This window comes from Sus scrofa, chromosome 3 (assembly GCF_054392235.1).
Source record: "Sus scrofa isolate SSC_HxYL_T2T_F1_AM1 chromosome 3, Sscrofa_HxYL_maternal_Yorkshire_Landrace_v2.0, whole genome shotgun sequence".
Classification (NCBI taxonomy): Eukaryota; Metazoa; Chordata; class Mammalia; order Artiodactyla; family Suidae; genus Sus; species Sus scrofa.
In genome coordinates this window covers 81,914,275-81,937,803 of record NC_139385.1, presented here as the reverse complement: position 1 = coordinate 81,937,803, position 23,529 = coordinate 81,914,275, and the positions used below count along the sequence as shown (strand labels likewise).

Sequence of the window (23,529 nt, the reverse complement as noted above, 5' to 3'; positions counted from 1 at the left end):
GCACAGATAGGAGAGAACTGAGGGAACCCCCCCCACTTGCACCCCTTTGGCTGCCACTCATACAAAAGTGACTCAAGCGACAAGAGAAAGAAAAAAATTTTTAAAGTGTAGAGAATCCAGACGGGAAAATAGGGTGTGTATCAAAAAACTGAGAGCAGAAACTTAAGTTGGGGAAGCCTACAAGTGTACGGAATTATCTTGCTTGGCAAGATAACGGCTGGAATGGCTAGTCCTCTCCAACTCTCCATCCCATTTCCACCTGGTGAATCCCTCCTCATCCTGCAGGTTTCAGCTTCATTGCCACTTCCTCCAGGAAGCCTTCCCTGACCCTCAAGATGATGCTAGGCCCTGTATTCATGCTCTCCAAGCAGCCTGCCTGCCTTCTTTGCAAGATGCATCCCTCAGCAGTAAGTATCTGTTTAACGTCTGTCTTCCTCGAGAGCTTCTGGAAGCTTGACATTCACTTCTCACACACCTGCGAGTCCTCCCTAGTAAAGCAACAGTCCTTTGGCATCCTAGCTCTTCCTCCACATGGACTCACTCAATTCTAAACGGCTCCCCTTCATTCGTAAAAGATCTGCCATAAGGAGTTTCCTGGTGGCCTAGCGGTTAAGGATCCAGCGTTGTCACTGCTGTGGCATGGATTTGATCACTGGTCCAGGAACTTCCACATGTCATGGGTGTGGCAAAAAAAAAGGTGGGGGGGGGATTGGACATGGGTCCTAGTCTCAACAATTTTGTCCTTCTACTTCACCCCTTTCTTCTGATTTATGTAGCTAATGCTCTGAAAAGTAACACTTCAGGGCTTTAAGAGTGCTGTTATTTAAAGGATCCCAATCAGTTAAAGAAAATATTATCTTTTGTCAAATGTTGTCTCTGACTGGTCAATTCCAGCTTAATTAAGCAACACCTCTTGGATTGGATAAACTAGTCCAAAACGACTGGTGTCCAATTACAATGGTCAGGAAGAAAGTTAGGGGTGGGGCTGAAATGTGTGAAAAAGCAGAGTCTGGATGAGGAGGGTTGGGAGACATCAGAAAGACCCTGGGACTCAGCCAAATCCTCACGCAAATTGAACCCTCTGTGGCTCACCCCTCCTCCCCACAGAGACGGCGAGACTGACACCTGCGCCTCCAGAGAAACAGGCTTTCAAAGCCCATATGATCACCTGCAGCGTTGCAACGAGAGGGTTCAGAGTGAACTAAGCTCTGCACATTCTAAGACAGAAATCTAGTTTGACGTAACCCGAGGCCTCTGGACTCACCGAGACGATGCTCCTGGGCCGCAGTCTGCCCTCTGCAGGCTCCCAGCTGGATACGGGGGTGGGGGGTGGGGTGGGGGTTGGGGCCCTGAGTCCCAGAAGGAAAGAGCAAGAGGAAAGGGGGAAAGCAGTGTCAGGACCTCAGGGCTGAGAAGGGAGGCACAGATGCAAAGCCACCTTGCAGATGCTCGGGCCCACAAGAGAAACCCAGCTCCTGGCACATGAGACATTGCGGGAGCCAAGGGCACAGGCTGGATCCGCGGCTGGCAGCTGGGGAAATGCAAAGGACAGGATGGGGCCCAGGACACTGGCCCGGCCTCTCCCCAGCCACATGTGCCCGGAAAGGACAGGACTGCACATCTCTTGGAGGAAACCTGACCCCTGAGATGCCAATTTTCAGAAGTGACCACAGTTGGTGGGGTTCTTCTGGGAAGGTACCCGAAGAAAGGGGAGAATGAACTACACCAGCCTCGGGAACAGCCTTGGTGCACTGGCTTAGCCGCCATGCTTATGTATAAATTGGGATCTCTTTGCCACACATCAAAGGGGGAAAAGTTTCCATCTTCAAATGTTAAGTTTAAAATAAGACACTACATGGGTGCCAGTAGATCTGTGAAATCTGCTGACTAAACTGGCACCAGCTTCTGGGAGAAAACCAGCTCGTTTCTCCTGAGCTCTGGGAGTGAGCAGGGAGGGGGGCGGGGTTACCCTCAGGCAAGGTGGCAACTGCGTGGGGGCTGGGGGTGGGGTCAGGCCAGGGCAGCTCACCTGGGTAGGAGGCAGCTTGGATGTTCCTTCCAGAAGCATCTTAGTCGAGGCACCTGCCAGTCTTACTCACCCCTTCCCTTTATCACTCAGGGATCCAGTTCCTAGCACATTCGCTGGCACCCCGTTTCTATTTTGGTAAGCATTTTAGTGGTTTCTGCATGTGTATATTTCTTACCCGTTCTATCCCAGCAGGGGCTTCCCTAAGGCATGGACTGGAACCTTCACGTCCCTTCAGACCAGGCATTTGCTGAGATGTTCAGTGCTACCAGGCAGGGTCTTAGGAGAAGTGGTGTGGCTAAGGGGAGCCAAGCTTCAGGTGGAAGTGGCGAGAAAGCCAGTGGCTGGTGAGGCAGCAGCCCTGGGAAGAAGTGTGGCCAGTGAGTCCTCATACAGCTCATCCGTGTCAAAGTGCCCAGATGGAAGGCTACGGTCCTCCACCACCAATGGTTCTTCCTGGGACCTGATCTCTGGCCCAGCTGTTCTGAATCCTGGAATATGATTTGGAGCTAGGAAGTGGGGCTAGGCAAGCATTGTCATTTTGGCTCTGGTTGCCCTAAGGCCATCCCAGTCATACTGCCCATTCACCTCAATCCCGTATTCCTACAGGATCTCAGAGGCCAGGGATTCCTCTTCTCGCACATTTATTTGCAGAGGGATGTTTGCTCGAGGCTGGGAGAGGGCTGGTCCTGATGGGGCATTCACAGCATCTACTTCAGTTGTGAACTCCTGAACGACATGGGAGTGGATCAGCACCCAAGTTCCCATGATGCCTACGAGGCCGTAGGGACCCTGAATGGATTGCTTTGCCTTAGGAAGAAGAAGAGAGAGTGGAAAACTATGGGGTGTTCTCAGTAACACCTGTGAACTTGAGTCAGTGATCCCTTGGATTAGCTAGTTTATCCCAGTTGATGGCAGCCATTAATTTTGAAAGGGTCCAGTTGGCCTCTTATGAGGAATAAGACCCAAACTCAACTTCTCTAGTTTGGGAGAGATGAAACTACCAAGTGACATTTTTTAATTTTTATTTAATTTAATTTAATTTTATTTTTTGTGGGGGCGCACCCACGGCACATGGAGGTTCCCAGGCTAGGGGTCTAGTCGGAGCTGTAGCTGCCAGCCTACGCCAGAGCCACAGCAACGCAGGGTCCGAGCCGCGTCTGTGACCCACACCACAGCTCATGGCAACGCTGGATCCTTAATCCACTGAGCATGGCCAGGGATCGAACCCGCAACCTCATGGTTCCTAGTCAGGTTCGTTAACTACTGAGCCATGACGGGAACTCCTTATTTTTTTATTTTTAAGCATCAATGGAGTATCTATTAAAATTATTATGGTAAAAAATTACTATGGCAGATGCTTGTTTACTGACCTAGAGCTATTCTCTTCCTTCTCACTAACAGAACCTCTTTAGTTGGGGATTGACTATGTATCCAGCTAAATTCTACATGGAATATAAACAGAACTGTTGTTGTGAGACTTTGATGAAGACGACTGAAAGAGAACTAACTCAGAAAGGAGGTACATTCTTTTTACTCCTCCCTTCTTTCTCCTTCCTGGAATGCGGATGTGATGACTGGAACTTCAGCCACCATCCTGGACTATGAGGTGACAAACAGTAGAAGCCAGCACTTTGAATGGTGTAGAAAAGTGGACAACTGAGTTTCCAATGACATTGGTGAGATCTGCCTACCTCCAAACCTCTTTGATGTGAGAGAGAAATGAATTCTTTTGTTTAAGCTACTGCTATTTTGAACTTTTTGATATATGCAAATGGTCCTACTCCTAACTGATGTAATCATGTACTATGTGACAAAGAAAACCATAATAAATCTCAAATGGCAAATTTGTGGAGGTCATTCTCTACGAAAATAAGATAAACTAGAAAATAATAACAAAAGAACATATACTTTAAAAATCCAACCACTTTGGATTTAACATGCATTCAGGAGTTCCCGTCGTGGCGCAGTGGTTAACGAATCCGACTAGGAACCATGAGGTTGCGGGTTCGGTCCCTGCCCTTGCTCAGTGGGTTAAGGATCCAGCATTGCCATGAGCTGTGGTGTAGGTCGCAGACTCGGCTCGGATCCCGCGTTGCTGTGGCTCTGGCGTAGGCCAGTGGCTACAGCTCCGATTCGACCCCTAGCCTGGGAACCTCCATATGCCGTGGGAGCGGCCCAAAGAAATAGCAAAAAAGACAAAAAAAAAAAAAAAAAAAAAATTAAAATGCATTCTTCTGACTATCTGATTAAAGAGGATTCAAAGCTATAATTTCAAACTTATTTAGAAAATAAAAACATAGATGGCTATATATGAAAACATATTAGACACAGCCAAGTATTTGATACACTTAGAAGCAAATTCAGGGCCCTAAACAGTTTCATTAGAAGGAAAGAATAAGAACAAATAAATTAACAATAAATTCAAAGCAAAGAGTTAAAAAACCAACCACTAGCAAATCAAAGAGGAAAAAAGGATATTATAAAAACAAGAGCAGAAATGAATAAATTAGGAAATGCAAACAGAAGTAATAAATACATCCAAGACCTAATTCCCAGACACAACTCACACAAATCCAGTTATTTTAATTAAAGGAGATGAGGTAAGAAATAGGAACAAGACTCGAAAATCGATCTACAGAAAGATTCTGATTTTTAAAAATCAATATTTAAAACTCTCCTACAACAAAAACACCAGGAGGTAAAAGAAAAACACCTGGGGAAAGATTTGCAATATATGTAAATCAAAGGATTAATATCCAAAATAGATAAGGAATGCTTACAAAGTAATTAGGAAAGCCAACAGAAGACCAGACAAAGGACGTTAACAGCTAATCCATCGAAGAGAAATGTAGAAGACCAATAAATACATGCAAAGAAGTGAAATCTTTTTGGCATCCAGGGAAATAAAAATTAAAGCCATAATGAGATGCTATCCTTTTCTCATCAGATTGGCAAAAAAAAACCCTGAAAAATATGAATACCTGAATTACAAAGTTGTAGTGAAATATAGGCTTTCTGAAGAGAAAGTTGGCAATAGCTGTCAAAAATGTAAATGTGCATTGCCTTTACACAGCAAACTCACTCCTGGAATGGGCTCTGGAAAAATCCTCATACTTGTGCAAAAAGGGCTTTATAAGGATTTTTCACGAACTATTTCTAATAGCAAATAATCAGAAACAACCTAAATCTAAATCCATCACTATGGGAAAGAATACTAGTCAAAAAGGAAAAGGGGAGTTCCCGTCGTGGTGCAGTGGTTAACGAATCCGACTAGGAACCATGAGGTTGCGGGTTCAGTCCCTGCCCTTGCTCAGTGGGTTAACGATCCGGCGTTGCCGTGAGCTGTGGTGTAGGTTGCAGACGCGGCTCGGATCCCGCGTTGCTGTGGCTCTGGCGTAGGCTGGAGGCTACAGCTCCGATTGGACCTCTAGCCTGGGAATCTCCATATGCCGCGGAAGCGGCCCAAGAAATAGCAAAAACACACACACACACACACACACACACACACACACACACACACACACACACAAAAGGAAAAGGGAGGGGGGGAGGGAGGATTTCTTTATGTAGGCAAACCGATAAGTGTAATAAACTATTTGTAGATAAATAAGTATATTTTGATATTTTTCATGGAAAAAATACAAAAAAGACCCCAAATTTTAGTGATGATTCAGATGTATGTAAAATGCCTAGGAAAAAAAGCCTGACAGTTCACACCAAACTTCTAATGGAGGCAATTTCTGGGAGTAGAATTGGATGGAGTTGAGGGTCGTCAGAGGAACTTTCATTTTTTTTATTGTTTGAATTCTGAGCTGAGAAACATATTCATGTATTACTTGTAGAGCTTTAAAAATATTCTTTAAAAAATTCTTGGTGATATTTTTGAATTCCAAAGAACATATCCATGTATTACATGTATAATTTTATAAAGTATACAGAGAAGATTTTTTTAAAATCCTGAGGGTATTTCTGAACTCCAAAGATAAAAAGAAAAAAAAAAAAAAGTATCTCAAAGGGAATGGGGGAGGTTTACCTATAAAGAAAAAGAGAATTGGGCCAACTATTGTTCATGTACGAGAGGAAAAAAGTCAGTTCAGATATGCAAGGACTCAGAAAGTATTGCCCACACACTCTTAATATTATTCAAAGAAGTACTCTAGCCAAACAGAGCGCATGTTGGCGCGCACACAGATGAAGAGCATCAATAATTGTAAAGTTTAATATAGGTATTAAGCAAGGATTCAAAAATCTCGTGAGATTTCAGATTACTTCCAAAATCTTGGCAGGTGTGTATGGGTGAAATGGTAAATTAGAAAGTAAAATGGTATGCTAAAATGTCTTCCTTTATGCAAAGGGTTAGGGAGGTCCTATTTATTATTCAATGATTAATATTGATAGGTAACTAAACAAAACCTTTCTGTAAAATATTACAGGTGAATGGTAAGTAGAGAGAATTAGAATGTTCTCCTCCCAAACAACTGCTTAAGAAACAGTTGTGGCTCAGCAGTAACCAATCCAACTGTTATCCATGAGGACCCAGGTTCAATCCCTGGCCTCGTTCAGTGGGTTAAGGATCCAGTGCTGCCATGAGCTGTGGTGTAGGTCCCAGATGCAGCTCGGATCCAGCATTGCTGTGGCTGTGGTGTAGACCAGCAGCTGCAGTTCCGATTAGACCCCTGGCCTGGGAACTTTCATAAGCCACATGTGCGGCCCCAAAAAAGACAAAAAAGAAAAAAGAAACCAAAGGACCAGTGAAAATTATCACTCTAGTGCAAAACAGGAAACTAAATGGAAACAATAACAAAACTTAATAAACAATCTAGCAAACAAACCAGTTGATCTCTGGGATACCACAATCACCAGTGGTAGAATAAACATGAACGGGTTCTGTTAATTATTAAAGTTAAAGACAGTTTCTCAACCTGGGTAAAAAATTCAGCTGAATTGTGAGATACATATGCAAAATGACACAAATTAAATATCATTCTGATATAAATAAGTATGTAGGCAATAATTTACAAGGCAGATAGCAAAATGGGGATAGAAATATTAATACAAGATGAAGTAGAAGTCAACACAATATTCAATGAAACAGATATTTTGTGTGTGTGTATGTGTGAAAGAAAGAGACAGCGAGAGATGGGAAGGTGCAAATTATAACATCAAAAGATAAAAATGTCATGAACACACCAAACCCCACTGCACTAAAGTATATATAGCAACGACTCTAAAAAATGCAAGGAAATTAAATACATACACTTATGGTGGGAGAAACTCATAATACATTTTCAGAATATTTCAGAACAATGTAGTAGCTTCAAGGAAACTCAAGAAGGACAGAGATGTGAATGATACTCCTTCTACATGTTGATGTATATTTAAAATATAGGTACAAGATGAGCTAATTCAAGCACACAGAAAAGTCTAGAGGATAACATAATGAACATTCACCTATTGTCAAATCTTATCATTGTGTCGATTTTGGTGAAAATTTTATCTTTTTAAAATTTTTGTTTATTTTTTTGTTATTTTTTGGGGGTGGCGTGCCTACAGCTTAAGGAAATTCCAGGACCAAGGATTGAATCCACACCACAGCTGTGACCCAAGCTGCAGCAGTGATGACTCCAGATCCTTAACCTGCTGTGTGACCAGGGAACTCCCAAATTTTATCTTTTTAAAAGATGAAACTGGCACTTCCCATCGTGGCTCAGTGGAAACGAATTTGACTAGCATCCATGAGACTGCAGGTTCGATTCCTGGCCTTGCTCAGTGGGTTAAGGATCTGGAGTTGCTGAGAGCTATGGTATAGGTTGAAGACATGGCTCGGATCTGGCATTGCTGTGGTTGTGGTGTAGGCTGGCGGCTACAGCTCCGATTCAACCCCTAGCCTGGGAACCTCCATATGCCCCAGGTGTGGCCCTAAAAAAAAAAAAAAAAAAAAAAAAAAGATTAAAGAAAAAACAGATGAAACATAACAGATAGGAATGAAGCACCTCCTGTTCTCCTGCTAGATTCCACTGCCTTCTTTCTCTCTCTCCAGAGCTAAGTATCATGAATCTGCTGTTAATCATTCCTATGAATGCTTTTATGGATCCATGAAATATATGCCCATCAATATATGTAATATTGCTTGGCATATTAAAACATTATATAAATGACACCAGACAGCACTGTTACTCTGTTATTGCTTTTTCCTTCATCATTGTTTGCAGCTTGGGTCATAGCAGTGGTTTCCTTTTTTTTTTTGCTATTATAAACAATGCTGCAAATATCTTCTTTTTATGTTTAAAATTATTTTACGTATGAGGTGAAATCTAACTTTCTTTCTTTCCCACATAGATAGCCAACTGTCGTACTACCAATTGTTAGATAGTGCATCCTTCTTCTCCACTGATTTGTCAAAGATCAAGCTTCCACATAGGCATTGGCACATTTCCAAACTTTCTATTCTGTTCCATTGATCTATTTACTTTTCTCCAAGCCAAAACTAAACTGCGTTATACTGTTTATATGGTGAATGCCCTCCCGCCACCTCGTTATTGCCAATGTCTTGCAATGAAGTTTTATAAGTTCCTCCATAAAGATTTTGCACATCCTTTCTTGAATTTATTTTTAGGCAACTTAGAGTTCTAAGTGCTATTATAAATGCTTTCTTTCTTTAAAAAATCATGTTCGTTTATAGGCATTCGACAATTATTTTGTATACTTGTCTCACACCCAGAAATCTTTTAAAATGATAGTTCCAATAGTTTGCCCATTTTCGTGAATAATTTTGTTTCTTCCTTTCCAATCCTAATGCTAGTCACATCCTTTTTCATGTCTTACTGTACTTGTTAGTCTCCTAGGAGAATGTTGCACCATTATCAAGTATTCCTTTTTTTTTTTTTTTTTGGTCTTTTTAGGGCTGCACCTGCGGTGTATGAGGGTCCCAGGCTAGGGATCCAGTTGGAACTGTAGCTGCTGGCCTACGCCAGAGCCACAGAAATGTGGGATCCAAACCATGTCTGCAACCTACACCACAGCTCACAGCAACGCCGGATCCTTAACCCACTGAGTGAGGCCAGGGATCAAACCCACAACCTCATGGATGTTAGCTGGGTTTGCTAACCGCTGACCCACAAAGGGAACTCCCTCTAATATTCTTAACTTGCCCCAGACATTAAGATTTTACCTTTATCTGTTTCATCTTTAAGAATGGTACTTGCTATGGGATTGGGATTTTTTTTGACGCATACTCTATATCAAGTTATGAAGCCCCTTTCTAGACCTAACTAACCTTATCTTTAAAAAATTTGTAATTGTACCTATGCCCAGATGGACATTAATCTCTAACACCCTGTGACAGTTTACAGGAAGAAAAAAGCAAAGAAACCATGAGACTTATTGGACATTTCCACTCCTAAAACCCCTACTGGACAAGGACTGATATAGGTAACTGGGCAAGGCCAATGGGAGAAAACCACATCTTTCTGGACCCCACGTTGGTACCCCCCCCATCTTTAAGGGATAAAAACCCCTATAAGACAATAGAAAAGGGGGCTCTTCTCCCCACTCCCAGCTGTCCTGGGAGCTATTCGCTTTCCTATAACAAAGACATTGCTTGCTTACAAAAAAAAAAAAAAATTAATTGGAGTTATGTTATTTTATCAAATGATTTTTCTGTATCTACTGAGATTATCATGTTTCTTCTTCAGTCATTAATGTGGTGAATGATAGTACATTCTCTAATGTTACCATTTTTGATAGAAATTATTTGATATATTAATGCATTAATGGATTCAACTTACTGTTATTTAGACTATTTACATGAAATTTCACAAATGATATTGGCCTGTCATTTTTATTTCTCATAATTACTTTTTGGTAATGGTCTCAAAGTACCTCATAAATGAAATGGGGAACATTTCCTCTTTTTTATTCTCTTTCAAGAGTTTTATAAAAATTGAGTTTGGCTATTCCTCTGAGTATAGTCACTTGAAAGGTCATGGGAGGCTAGTGGTAATTTTTGGTTTGTTTGTTGGTTCTTTGGTGCGTATATCTGAAACAAGTGATCTATCTAATTTTTTTCTATTTATAGGTCATCTCAAGTTCTATACCATCTTGCGAGGCAGTTTTTGGTAAACCACACTTTCTCAGAAATATGTCCATTTCTTTTAAGTCTTCAAATTTACTACCCCAGATTGTTCAATACACTTAGATCTTTTAAACTTCTATTGTATCTGTAATTATTGTACTTTTTAGTCTTGATATTGTTTATTCGCATTTCTTTTTTTTGCCTTTTTATCTTTTTGTCTTTTAGGGCTGCACTCATGGCATATGGAGGTTTCCAGGGGTCCAGTTGAGCTGTAGCCTCTGGCCTATGCCACAGCCACAGCCACAGCAATGCAGAACCCCAGCCAAGTCTACGACCTACACCACAGCTCATGGCGACACCAGATGATCCTTAACCCATTGAGAGAAGCCAGAGATCGAACCCACACTTTTATGGATGCTAGGCGGGTTTGCTAACCGCTGAGCCACAATGGGAACTCCTGCATCTTCTCTCTGTTTTCTTGCTCAGTGTTGCCAGAAATGTCTATTTAATTAGTTCTTCCATAGAAGCTGGGAATTTATCCTCAAGATGTATCTCCAACAATATCAAAACATATTTGTACAAGACTATCTATTCTTGCATTATACATATTGGAAAAATAATGGAAATAACCTAAATGTCCATATGTAGGAAATTTTAGCTGAATAAATTATGGTACTTCCACATAGGAGACTACTATGCTGCTTTAAAAAAAAATAAAAGAATGAGGAAGATCTTTATAAACTGATACAAAATGATATCCAGGATATATCACTAAAGTGGAAAAAAACATTGCTTAAAAGGGTATTACAGTGTGCTACCTTTTATATAAGAAAGGGAAATTTTTTGCTTATTTTTACAAAAAGAAATAGGAAGGATAAAATTATTTACTTAGAAAGGATGGATGGGAAGGAAATAGAAGGGACAGAGTGGAATGGGACTTTTATTATGCCTTTTTATGTAACTTTGACTTTTTTTTTTTTTTGTCTTTTGTCTTTTTGTTGTTGTTGTTGTTGTTGCTATTTCTTGGGCCGCTCCCGCGGCATATGGAGGTTCCCGGGCTAGGGGTTGAATCGGAGCTGTAGCCACCGGCCTACGCCAGAGCCACAGCAACGCGGGATCCGAGCCGCGTCTGCAACCTACACCACAGCTCACGGCAACGCCGGATCGTTAACCCACTGGGCAAGGGCAGGGACCGAACCCGCAACCTCATGGTTCCTAGTCGGATTCGTTAGCCACTGCGCCAGGACAGGAACTCCAACTTTGACTTTTTTAATTAATTTTTTTGTTTGGTTGCACCTGAAACATGTGGAAGTTCCCAGGCCAGGGACCAAACCCACGCTGCAATTGCAACCTGCACCACCGCTGCAGCAACACCTGATCCTTAAGCTGCTGCACTACAGGGGAACTTCACTATATAGCTTTGACTTTTGAACTGTGTTGATATTTTATATATTTCCAAAAATAAATCAATGAGAATAGGGAAACATCTGAAACTGAATGGCAACAGAAATAAATAAACCTAGTTGTATGTCAAATAACAACATATATACACAGAAGAAAATAATCCAAATAATTTTTGAATGCAGTTCTCTGACTGTGTACTCTCAGTAGCATTTATTCAATGGACAAAAAGAACTTCAAAGAAATCTTGAGCTTTACTTAATACATTTTTGGGGAGATTAATACATGTCTGAGAGGCATTAACATAGCAATTCTGAAACTCGTTTATTTGTAGGTGTAAGATTTAGTAAGTGAGTAAATACATTGCTGTTGGAGTCCCATTCAAGGGGAAGGAAGACGTATGTATGGAATGGAAGGAGGGAACAAACTCTGAGATGTTGGGTTGACTTTAGAAGTATTAGTATGAACTCATGATTTGTATTTTATTTTATTTTGTCCTTTGTCTTTTTAGGCCCGCACCTGTGGCATATGGAGGTTCTCAGGCTAGGGGTCGAACTGGAGCTGTAGCTCCAGCCTATACCACAGCCACAGCAGCATGGGATCTGAGCCATGTCTGCGACCTACACCATAGCTCATGGCAACACCAGATCCTTAACCCACTGAGCGAGTCCAGGAATCGAAACTGAGTCCTCACGGATACTAGTTGGGTTCTTTTAACCAATGAACCACGATGGGAACTCCTGAACTCATGATTTTTAAAAAGTTGTATGTTCCAACTCTGCTAAAAGGTCCTAGAAACAGTAACACTCCAATAACAGTAAGCATATCTAGCTACCCAGATTTTGATTCTCAATACCATTCCCCTCTGAAAGGGTTCAGGGCTCTATGGAGAAATGGATGATTCCAGCATTAGGATAAACTACAAGACGAATCTGGAATATTCATACATTGTACCAGAAGGTACTGAAACACATACTTAAAGAATAAAAAAGACATGTCAAGTGCCAGCTGTTGTGCAGCGGGTTAAGAAGCTGACTGCAGCTTGGGTTGCTACTGAGGTGCAGGTTCCATCCCCAGCCCAGTGCAATAGGTTAAAAGGATCCAGCATTACTACAGCTATGGCTTGGATTCAGTACCTGGCCTGGGAACTTCCATATGCTGCAGATGTGGCATAAAATTAAAGACAAAAACAAAACAAACATAAAAAAGACATGTCGGAGCCCCCACTATGGCACAATAGGATAGGCAGCCTTTTGGGAGCTCTGCGATGCAGGTTCAATCCCCAGCTGGCACAGTAGGTTAAGGATCCGTTGTTTTGTCACAGCTGTGGCTTAGTTCAAGCTTGTGGCTTGGATGTGGGATCTGATCCCTGGCCTGGAAGCACCATACGCTGCATGGTGACCAAAAAAAAATAAAATAAAAAGTCAAATGGAGGGAAACTGCTTTGAAGAGTTTTAATTGGTCAAATTTGGCATAATTTGTATGTAAAATGAATAATGACAAAAATTATTCACTGAATACAAAACATACTGAGACCATACTGATAGTTTAAAAAAATAAAAAACAATAAAGTGGGAGGCAGAGGGGAAAACCTTTATTTATAGGAGGCTGCCAACTAATAAAAATAGAATGAATGCTGTTTATAAAATATAAAGGAAATTTTTAGACTAGGTAAATATCCTGTTCCCAATCAGTTTCGTACTTAGTGGTTTTAATATCTGTTGGTCATTCTTGTCTGTTTCCAGGTTTAGGCTAATATGAAAAAAGTTACTATAAACATTCATGTATAGATATTTATGTTGACATATGTACTCATTTCTCTTATAGTAAATACCTAACTATAGGATTGCTGGCTCACACTGTAGGTATATATTTAACTTTAAAAGAAACTGCAGTACTGTTTTATATACACACCTGTCCTGATCCCAATCCTGATTCTTTTTTTTTTTTTTTTTTTTTGTCCTTTTGCTATTTCTTGGGCCGCTCCCGCGGCATACGAAAGTTCCCAGGCTAGGGGTCGAATCGGAGCTGTGGCCATCGGCCTACACCAGAGCCGCAGCAACGCGGGATCCGAGCTGCGTCTGCGACATACACCACAGCTCACGGCAACGCCGGATCCTTAACCCACTGAGCAAAGGCAGGGATCGAACCCGCAACCTCATGGTTCCTAGTTGGATTCATTAACCACTGCGCCACGACGGGAGCTCCCCAATCCTGATTCTAAGATCACACACTTCATTTAGTTGTTATCTCTCCAGCTTCCTAGGTGTAATTCAAGAGAAATGAGGACATGTGTGTGTGTGTGTGTGTGTGTGTGTGTGTGTGTGTATCTCCATATATATCCTCTAAAAAACTTGTACAATCATGTTCAAAGCAGACAATTTGTTGTAAACTCCAAACTGGGAACAACCCAAATGTCCACCAACAGCAGGAGGAGCATAGAAATTTCAGCATAGTTATAACAGTGGAATACCACACAGCAATGAAAAAGAACAAACTCATACTATACAAAACAAATCTCACACACGATTTTTTTCCTTTTTATGGCTGCACCTGTGGCGTATGGAAATTCTCGGGCTAGGGGTCAAATTGGAGCTGCAGCTGTAGGCCTACGCCACAGCTCAGGGCAATGCCAGCCAGATCCTTAGCTCGCTGAGTAAGGCCAGGGATCGAAGGTACATCCTTACAGAGATTATGTCAGGACACCTACTATGCTGAAACAAAAACTCCTCACAAACAATTTTGAGTGAAAGAAGCCAAGCCCAAAAAAGTACATTTATATAAGTGATTCCATTTATATAAAGTTCAATAACAGGCAAAATGAGAATATAATGAGGCAAGTCAGAAAAGTGGTTCTCTGGGAGGTCAGGGTCTGAGATGGGTACATGAGAAGTTTCTGAGATGCTGATAATACTCTATATCTTTAAGTGATGTTTACTTGAATGAGCTCACTTTGTGTACATTTATGATAAATGCAACCTCTCTGTACATTTGTTTTACTCCAATATTAATTAAGAGTAAATTTAATCCAGGTCTCAAAACTGAACAAAAAGAATACTGAAGAGTTCCCATTGTGGCTCAGCAGTAACGAACCCAACTAGTATTCATGAGGATGTGGGTTCGATCCCTGGCCCCACTCAGTGGGTTAAGGATCTGGCGATGCTGTGGTGGTGGCATAGGCAGTCAGCTGCAGCTATGATTCAACCCCTAGCCTGGGAACTCCATATGCCACAGGCGCAGCCCTAAAAGACAAAAAACGGAAAATGAAAACTGAAATTTTCCCTTATTTTCCAACTTCCCAAGCTTTCTGGAAAAACTTGCCTATGATCAAACCAGCATGTCCTAATTAATGACAATACTCAGAATGGAAAATGTGCAGGGATGAAGGCACTTCAGGGCTCTGCTGGGTGTACACGGGCACACGGTCCATGGAGAGAAGTTTGACAATACACATCAAGAGAAATAAAAAGAAAGATATGAGATTTTCTCCAACAATTCCTCTCCAGGGATTTATCCTAAATCAACAACTCAGTCACATATTTATGAAGGATGATGTAAAGTTAGACATTAAAAAATTTTTCTAAAAAAGAAAATCCTTTGACGGTAATACTTACTATTGGTGTCCCAAAAGGAATGTAACCTGTAGAGAACAGAGAAGAGTCAGGTTTGTTTTGTTTTGTTTGTTTGTTTGTTTGTTTGTTTGTTTTTTAGGGCCACACCGGAGGCATATGGTGGTTCCCAGGCTAGGAGTCAAATTGGAGCTACAGCTGCCAGTCTACGCCACAGCCACAGCAATGTGGGATCCGAGCCACATCTGTGACCTATACCACAGCTCAGGGCAATGCCGGATCCCCAACCCACTGAGCGAGGCCAGGGATCGAACCTGCAACCTCATTGTTCCTAGTCAGATTTGTTTCCACTGAGTCAAGATGGGAACTCCGAGAGTCAGGTTTTATAATCCCACCTGTCTCTGCCCCACCTACCTCTCATCTGAGATACCAGAAGAGACTTCAGCTTTGGTCTTGGCAGGGGTCCCAATTGATGGGCTTAGGTCAATGAAGCAGGAGGGACTTCCAGCCCCCAGACCTTTTCGCAGCTCAGCTCTCCCCAAGACAGAGGCTCCCCTGGGTCCCCAACCTCCTTGACTCTGCTCCCCTTTAGCCCCATTCCCAAGGGCAGGCTGCCCACAGCTGGGGCATGGCCACTCTGCACTTGGTGGTCCTCCCATGAGGCACAGCAGCCCTGCCCACATTCACCACAATGTCTCTGAAGGCCCAGTATGTCCTCTTTCCCTCGGCCTGTCCTAGCAAACACCCTGTCTCCCCCGGCATTATGAGCAGTTCTGGAGAGGGCATTCCCTGCCTGCCAGAGAGCCGTGCCTCAACAGGCCAGAGCTTTTTGGATCTCTAGGATGCTGGCTGGACATCCTCACAGATGCAGAAAGGGCTGGCATGCGGACCAGTCAAGCCCCAGGCATCATCTCCCCACTGCCCCTGGACCCCACACCAAGGCAAGGCTCCTCTGTCATCCACCTTCATTGTTATAAGTAGGCAGCCTGTCCCAGCCTTCAACTGATGGCAGCCAGTCAGCTGGCCAGACAGCAGAGAACCACGTGTGCATGAGTTAACATCTAAAGCAAAGATCATTGTCCCAAGTGTGCACACTTGCACACGCGAGCCACCACTCTCCTACCCACCGCCCTCCGGGGAGAGGTCCACAGACTGATTGCGAGGCTCGGGTGAAGCCTGCTGTGGCCCCATGCAGGCACTGGGGAGTGCTGACAGCCGTGGCTACAAGGTGCTCAGGGACTTTGCTGCCTCAGAGTTCCTCACGGCAAAGCAAGGGTCACTGGGCTCAGTGATGTCACGTGGTTGTATATTCTCTTACGCCGTGAGGTCAGTCTCTCTGAGGGTGGGGACTCTGTCTGCCCGCCTTGGGCTGAGAACCTCCACAGGTAGAGACCCTCTCTCCAGCCACCCGAGGGCTTCCCAAGGCAGCAGCCAGCAGCCCTCCCACCCACCCCGTGACTCAGGGGTGGGCGGGTACACCCCATCGCACTGAGAAATGTCATAGATGAGGCATCAGCACACTGGCGTGGGTATGACCTCTGCTGTGTGACTCTGGACAAGGACTCTAGCCTCTCAGAACTATGGGCAGGATGACCACACCAGCCCCGGCCAGTGTGCAGACGAGTGCTTTCTAGGCCATTAAGCTCATACATACAGAGCTGTCCCTCTAGTGACCGCAGGGTGGTGACTTACTGAGGGCAGGGATCTTAAACCCACTCTCCCGTTACGCTCTCTGCCTACTGGTCTCCACAGAATAGGAATCCGCCTCCCTGGTGTGTAGCGGTACAAATGCAGCGCATCCATTCAGAAGGGCGGGTTATAAGCAGGATCAGAAATCAGGGAGTTCGTCTGGGGAGTCACTGCTAGAACGGGCTGAGCAGGGAGCAGGGCATGGAAGGCATGTGCAGTGGGCACAGGTCAGGGAGGAGGGACTCAAGGGAGGCAGGCCTGCCTGAGGCTGCTGCTATATGAGGTGGTGGTGGGGGATAAACCTGAGCTGGGGGCATCAGACTCCCCTGTGGAGGCCTCCACTCTACCCCAACCGCTCAGGCAGAAAAGGCAGGCAGGCACATTCTTTTTTTTTTTAGGGTCACACCTGTGGCCTATGGAGGTTCCCAGGCTAGGGGTCAAATCAGAGCTACAGTTGCTGGCCCACATCCCAGCCACAGCAACAGCAGATCCAAGCCATGGCTGCAACCTACACCACAGCTCACAGCACTGCCAGATCCTTAACCCATTGAGCGAGGCCAGGGATTGAACCCACAACCTCATGGTTCCTAGTGGGATTTGTTTCCACTGCGCCACGATGGGAACTCCAGGGAGGCACATTCTAAAAGCTCTCTTGGGATCCAGCGTTGCCACAGCTGTGGTGCTTAGGTCGCAGCTGCAGCTCAGATTTTATCCCTAGCCCAGGAACTTCATATGTCGTGGGTGCGGTTGAACATTTAAAAAATATACAAAAAATAAAAAATAAAAGCTCCATTGGTGACCCTGAGACCTGATCAGAGTCTTGTTAGGTTGAGCCAAAGTGATTGACTTAGTGTAGGCACGAGTGTGGCTCTGTGTGGAATGGACTCCATACCCGCCTCAGTGCATCTAGAGGCTTCTGGAGCTGTGACCATAGTTAAGTGGCCCAGGCTGGGCAGAACCAGAGGGTCCCAAGGGCTTACCTGACATTCTAAAGGGCATGAAGATCTTCTCATTGGTGTCCGGGTGTAGAATAGCCTGGCAAGAACCAGAAACAGCATAGGGTAACAGTCAGGGCGGGAGAAGGGACATGGGAAGGGGGGGTAAGGAGTGCTCCATCAGGAAGACTCAGGGGGCCGGTGACTGTATCCCACTTTGCCTTGTGGCCAGTCAGTCCTTCCCCCACCACTCGGGGCAAGAGAAAACCACACATGGGCTGCAAATGGAGCTTCCCCTCCTGACCAATGCTTGAAGCTGAATGCATCCCAGAGGACTGTCCGCCTTGTAGGCTCTCTGTCCCCCATGCCTCGCACACAGCAGGCACATAATAAGGATTTTGTGGAAGCTCCCGAGGAAGGAGCTTGGGACCCAGGGAAAGGCAGGCTGACCTGAGCGCTAGTCTTCAGAAACTCAGGCCCCCGGTGCTGGGGAAGAAGGGAGGGGTGAGGCAGCCCAGGGCAAGTGTTGGGGTGGGAGAGGGCAGGGTGGGGCAGGGTCTCTGAGACATGCAGAAGGGAAGGAAAAGAAAGTTGAATTACCTGCTTGATTTTCTGTGCGCTCCAGAGCTGCAAGGAAGGAAGGGAGAGAGAAAGGAAAAGAGAATAAAGAATAAAGATTAAAAAGATATCACTTTAAGGTCTCGAAGACACATTTGCTAACCAAGGAATCCGGCTCCAAAGGGCTTAAGAGGCTCAGATTGTCCTGGTTGCCCCAGATCTGGCATCCTGGGGGTGTGGCATCTACGCCAGGGATAGGACCAGGGATCCCAAAAGAGCAGGGCTAGGGTCTCACACTGATTTTTTTTTTTTTTTTTTGCCACACCTGTGGCATATGGAAGTTCACAGGCTAGGAGTTGAATCAGAACTGCAGCTGCTGGCCTACACCACAGCTACAGCAACGCCAGATCCAAGATCTGAGCCACATCTGCAACCCATGCCATAGCTTGCAGCAACACTGGGTCCTTAACCCAATGAGTGAGGCCAGGGATCAAACCCACATCCTCATGGATACCAGCCAGGTTCTTAACCTGCTGAGCCACAGCAGGAACTCCCTCACAATTTAAAACAAGTGTTCTCAACTCTGGCCACGCTTCAAAATTACTAAATTATGGAATTCCCGTCGTGGCTCAGTGGTTAACGAATCAGACTAGGAACCATGAGGTTTCAGGTTTGATCCCTGACCTTGCTCAGTGAGCTAAGGATCCAGCGTTGCCATGAGCTGTGGTGTAGGTTGGAGATGTGGCTCGGATCTCGAGTTGCTGTGGCTGCGGCGTAGGCCAGAGGCTACAGCTCCAATTGGATCCCTAGCCTGGGAACTTCCACATGCCATGGGTGCGGCCCTAGAAAAGACAAAAAAGAAAAAGAAAAACAAAATTACTAAATTATTTGAAGAATTCTTCCAGCAATTTTTTTTTTTTTTTTTTTTTTTTTTTGGCTTTTTAGAGCCACACCAGCAGCATGCGGAGGTTGGCAGCCTAGGGGTCTAATCAGAGCTACAGCTGCTGGCCTACACCACAGCCACAGCAATGCCAGATCCTTGACCCACTGAGCAAGACCAGGGATCAAACCCACAACCTCATGGTTCCTAGTCGGATTCATTTCTGCTGCGCCACGACAGGAACTCGTCCAGTGTCACGAGACATGTTTCTACAATATTTTCTTAGCCTCTTTGTTGAAAACTCCATCTTGTCCTGCTTTACTTTATCCCCTCTTCCTGCTTGAATAACAGTCACAGTGCTGATAAACAATTTAAGCTTAAGAACAAAGATGTAAAGGCATAAGCTAGTCATAGGGTCAGCTGAATGAGGACATAATGCGTTAGTCTAGGCATGCTGGACCTGTGCAGATTGGCATGCGTTTGCACGAGCATGATATGTCCTCTAAGGAATAAGAGAAAGAGGAACCCCATGGCCAAGTGGTTTATGAGCAGTCATTAGCAAAGAGAACCAAAGGTGCAAACCTAGGCACGCTGGGTGGCCGCAAATAGACAGTGCCGCTTGCGGAAGCACAGTGAGGATTCTCTGGAATGCTATGCATAGATAGCTAACTCAAATGCTAATGATTGTAAAGGTCAAAGTAAAGGCTTAACCTTTTACCAGCTAAGTGGCTTTTAAAATAGTAAAAGAACTTATAAAATAGTAAACAAACCCTATATCCTCCACCCATAGCCCCTCCTCACTTGATCTGTCCTAAAGAGCACAATAAAAGCGGTGTGGTTTCTTGAGGCTGTGCTCTTGGTCCCTGAGACCTTGAGTCCCCCGGTTCCCACCTTTACTTAAGATAAATGTCTCTGTGTCTTGTTTTATGTTAACTTTTTTCCTTAAGTTTCACAGCACCTGTTCTTCAGCCCCATCTTGCTGAGCTGGTCTCTCGGCACTCCAGCATTTTCTTAAATGCTCCCTAGTTCATTCTAAGGTACAGCCAGGTAAGAAGCCCTAACTTAATTGTCTCCTAAAATCACTAGAAGCAGTACAGCATAATTTTTCAGAGCTAGATTGCCATTTCTGAGCCTTGGTTTCCTCATATGTAAAGTGGAGATAATAGTTATGTTCTAACATTGTTGAATAGGCACATGAAAAGTGCCTGGAACAGTTGGGGACACATAATATGTGCTTTACAAGTGCTAACTCCTGTGCATATGACTATTCCTATTTTTGTTATTGTTATAAGAAGGTTGTGTGCTTTCAAATCAGTGGGTTGTCTCCTCTAGCACAGCTTGGGGATAGGCTGGAGAAACAGAACAATTTGCCAATTCCTTCAAATGACAAAAATACGATATTTCATTGATTCTAAGACATTGCTGATCCCAAGACATATATTATGTTCCACTAAGAAAGAAAATGTTGGCATACTGCCAAGATGCCCATCAATTAAAAGATATGTCCCAGTTAAGAGAGGATAAAATGTAATAAAATAAACTTTTTAGAATCAAGAGAATGTGGCAAATAAAAACTTACATTGTGAGCCAACCAGAGGCCAATGCATTTCTAATGGAGCAAGAAGAGTATAAGGTAAGACCGGCACTGTGGTCAGTATTGATGTTTCAAGTTTTAGAATAGAATAGTTACACTTCATTTATACAGCACTGTTGTCCTCTGCTATATGAATTAAGCTGCAGAATGCTACTGGGTAGCAATAATAGAGTTAGAAAATTGATATACAGATCCTCTTCACTTACAATGGGGTTATGTCCCAATAACGCCATTGTAAGTTGAAATTAGCATTAAGTAAAAAATTTGTTTAATACATCTAATCTACAGAACATCACAGCTGAGCCCAGCCTTGCTTAAATGTGCACAGCATACTTATATTAGCCTACAGTCTCTCTTTTTTTTTTTTTTTTTTTGGTCTTTTCTAGGGCCACCCCCTCGGCATATGGAGGTCTAATCGGAGCTGTTGCTGCCGGCCTACACCAGAGCCACAGCAACATGGGATCCGAGCCATGTCTGCGACCCCCACCTCAGCTCATGGCAATGCCAGATCCTTAACCCATTGAGCAAGGCCAGGGATCAAACCCACAACCTCATGGTTCCCAGTTAGATTCGTTAACCACTGTGCCACGACGGGAACTCCAATAAAGTTTTGAATAGCTCATGTAAGTCATTGAATACCATACTGAAAGTGAAAAACAGACTGGTTGTATGGGGACAGAATGGTTCTAAGTGTATCGGTGGTTCCCCTCACGATCACGTGACTGACTGGGAACTTCTGCTCACTGCCCACCCAGCTTCATGAGAGAGCATCAGACCACGCATCGTGAGCTGGGAAAAGACAAAATTCACAATCTCACGTATAGTTTCTACTGGATATATGCCGTTTTCATACCATGATAAAGTCCACAAATTTAAGTTCAGCCATCATAAGCTGAGGACCATCTGTATTAAAGTTTATGCGTTTTACTAACAGCAGAGTCGCTCAAGCCTAATTCACAGCCTAATTACTCTGATTTTAGATACATTTCAAACATATTTGATTGTCTGCTGTTCCAGATCCAGAAAGACTAGAGGCAGTAGATTTTTTTTTTAAATTATAATTGGGGAACAGAGGGGACTAAAGAAAGAAAAACCAAATGTAGAATCGCTGTTAGCCAAAGACGGTATCGGAGAACATAACAGCAAAGAGGTAAAAAAATAAAATAAAAAATAAAAATAAAAGGTTAATTCTTCAGTGTCCAGAAATTGCCTTCCTGAAGTGCACCCCACCAAGTCCCAGCACTGTCCCCAGGCGCAGACTCCTGACACCCCATGGTCTCCACCCACGTCAGAATCTCCCAGGTCTGAGGCCCCTCACCTTGCAGAGTCATAGCTCAGCTCCTCAAAGCAGGGGCCTGCCTTTGAGTGTCAGCCCCCAGCACATCCCAAAGAGCCAAGCCCATAGCAAATTGAAATCTTTTTATTTTATTTTATTATTATTTTTTCTTTTTATGGCCATACCTGTGGCATATGGAAGTTCCCAGGCTAGGGGTCAAATCAGAGCTGCAGTTGCCGGGCCACAGCAATGCCAGATCCGGGCTGCATCTGCGACCTATACTACAGCTCTTGGCAATGCCAGATCCTTAACCCACTGAGTGAGGCCAGGGATCGAACCCAAAGCCTCATGGACATTATGTTGGGTTCTTAACCTACCGAGCCACAATGGGAACTCCTACAGCTATTTATTTTAAAACATTCAAGATCTCTTTATACAATCCTTATAAATAAAGGCAAAAAAATCTCCATGATTCTGATGAACAGCCTGGCCTGAAAACAGTGATCTAAGACATTAAAGGACAACATATAGGGCAAGTGTTAGAACCAGGCAGCCTGCATTCCAACTGTCTACTAGATGTATGGCCCTGGGCAAATTACTTGGCCTCAACGCCTCAGATCTCCATCAGTACAATGGGTTGTTATAAGGGTAGGGCAGGGACTATGCTTGATGCTCCCAGCAGCTGGCCTTTCCCTTTGGGCACACAGCCCAAGTCACACTTTCCAGCCTCCCCCACCGTCAGGTGGGCTCACAGGCTAATGACTATGGGTGGAAGTGGAGTTCACCACGTCCAGGCTTGGCCCCAAAGCCTCTCGCAGAGGATCTGGTGGAGGAGATTGAAGCCGTAGAAGACAATAAAGCCATGAGGTGAAAGGAGCCTGGGGAGTTCCCACTGTGGCTCAGTGGGTTAAGGATCCAACATTGCTGTAAGCTGTGGTATAGGTCACAGATGTGGCTTGGATCCAGAGTTGCTGCAGCTGTGGCATAGGCTTGCAGCTGCAGCTCTGATTCAACTCCTAGCCTGGGAACTGCCGTATGCCATAGGTGCAACCATAAAAAGGAAGAAAAAGAAAGAAACGTGGCCCTTGGATAATGGCTTATGTCAAGTCCCTGATTTGCACTGGACTCTGACAAGGGCAAGAAACAGACCTTACTTATAAGTCCCTGAAATCCAGAGATTGTTTGTTACAGTACCTGGTTTACATTGACCAATACAGAGGTTCACTGAGACATGCGTATCTTTTTTCTCTTCTTTTTGACCACACCTGTGACATGTAGAAATTCCCATGCCAGAGATGGAACCTGAGCCACAACAGTGACCCAAGCCACAGCAGTGACAACACCAGATCCTTAACCCACAGAGCCACCAGGGAACTCCCAAAACATGCATATCTAAAATACCTGTCTCATAGATCATGCTCCATAACTGCCTAACATAGAGGGGAAGTCATTCAAAAGAGCAGTATTATTTTTAAAGGACTGAATTATTTTTCAAAAAAACTCCATCTCGCTTGTGTTATACTT

The 23,529-nt window shown here is 44.0% G+C and overlaps 1 protein-coding gene across 4 annotated transcripts in view; it reads right to left on the bottom strand.

Moving 5' to 3' along the window:
• SFXN5 (sideroflexin 5) overlaps positions 1–23,529 on the bottom strand; it is a 133,969-nt gene that overhangs the window by 66,956 nt on the left and 43,484 nt on the right. For all 4 annotated transcript variants that reach the window (XR_014841694.1, XM_003354772.6, XM_085018916.1 and 1 more), the window contains exons 4-6: positions 18,298–18,324; positions 17,743–17,797; positions 15,119–15,144 (exon numbers count right to left, since the gene is read on the bottom strand). Coding sequence is in view for 3 of the 4 variants with exons in the window: in XM_003354772.6 (XP_003354820.2) it covers positions 15,119–15,144; positions 17,743–17,797; positions 18,298–18,324 (108 nt within the window). In the remaining variant the exon portion in view is untranslated. The remainder of the gene's footprint in view (positions 1–15,118; positions 15,145–17,742; positions 17,798–18,297; positions 18,325–23,529) is intronic.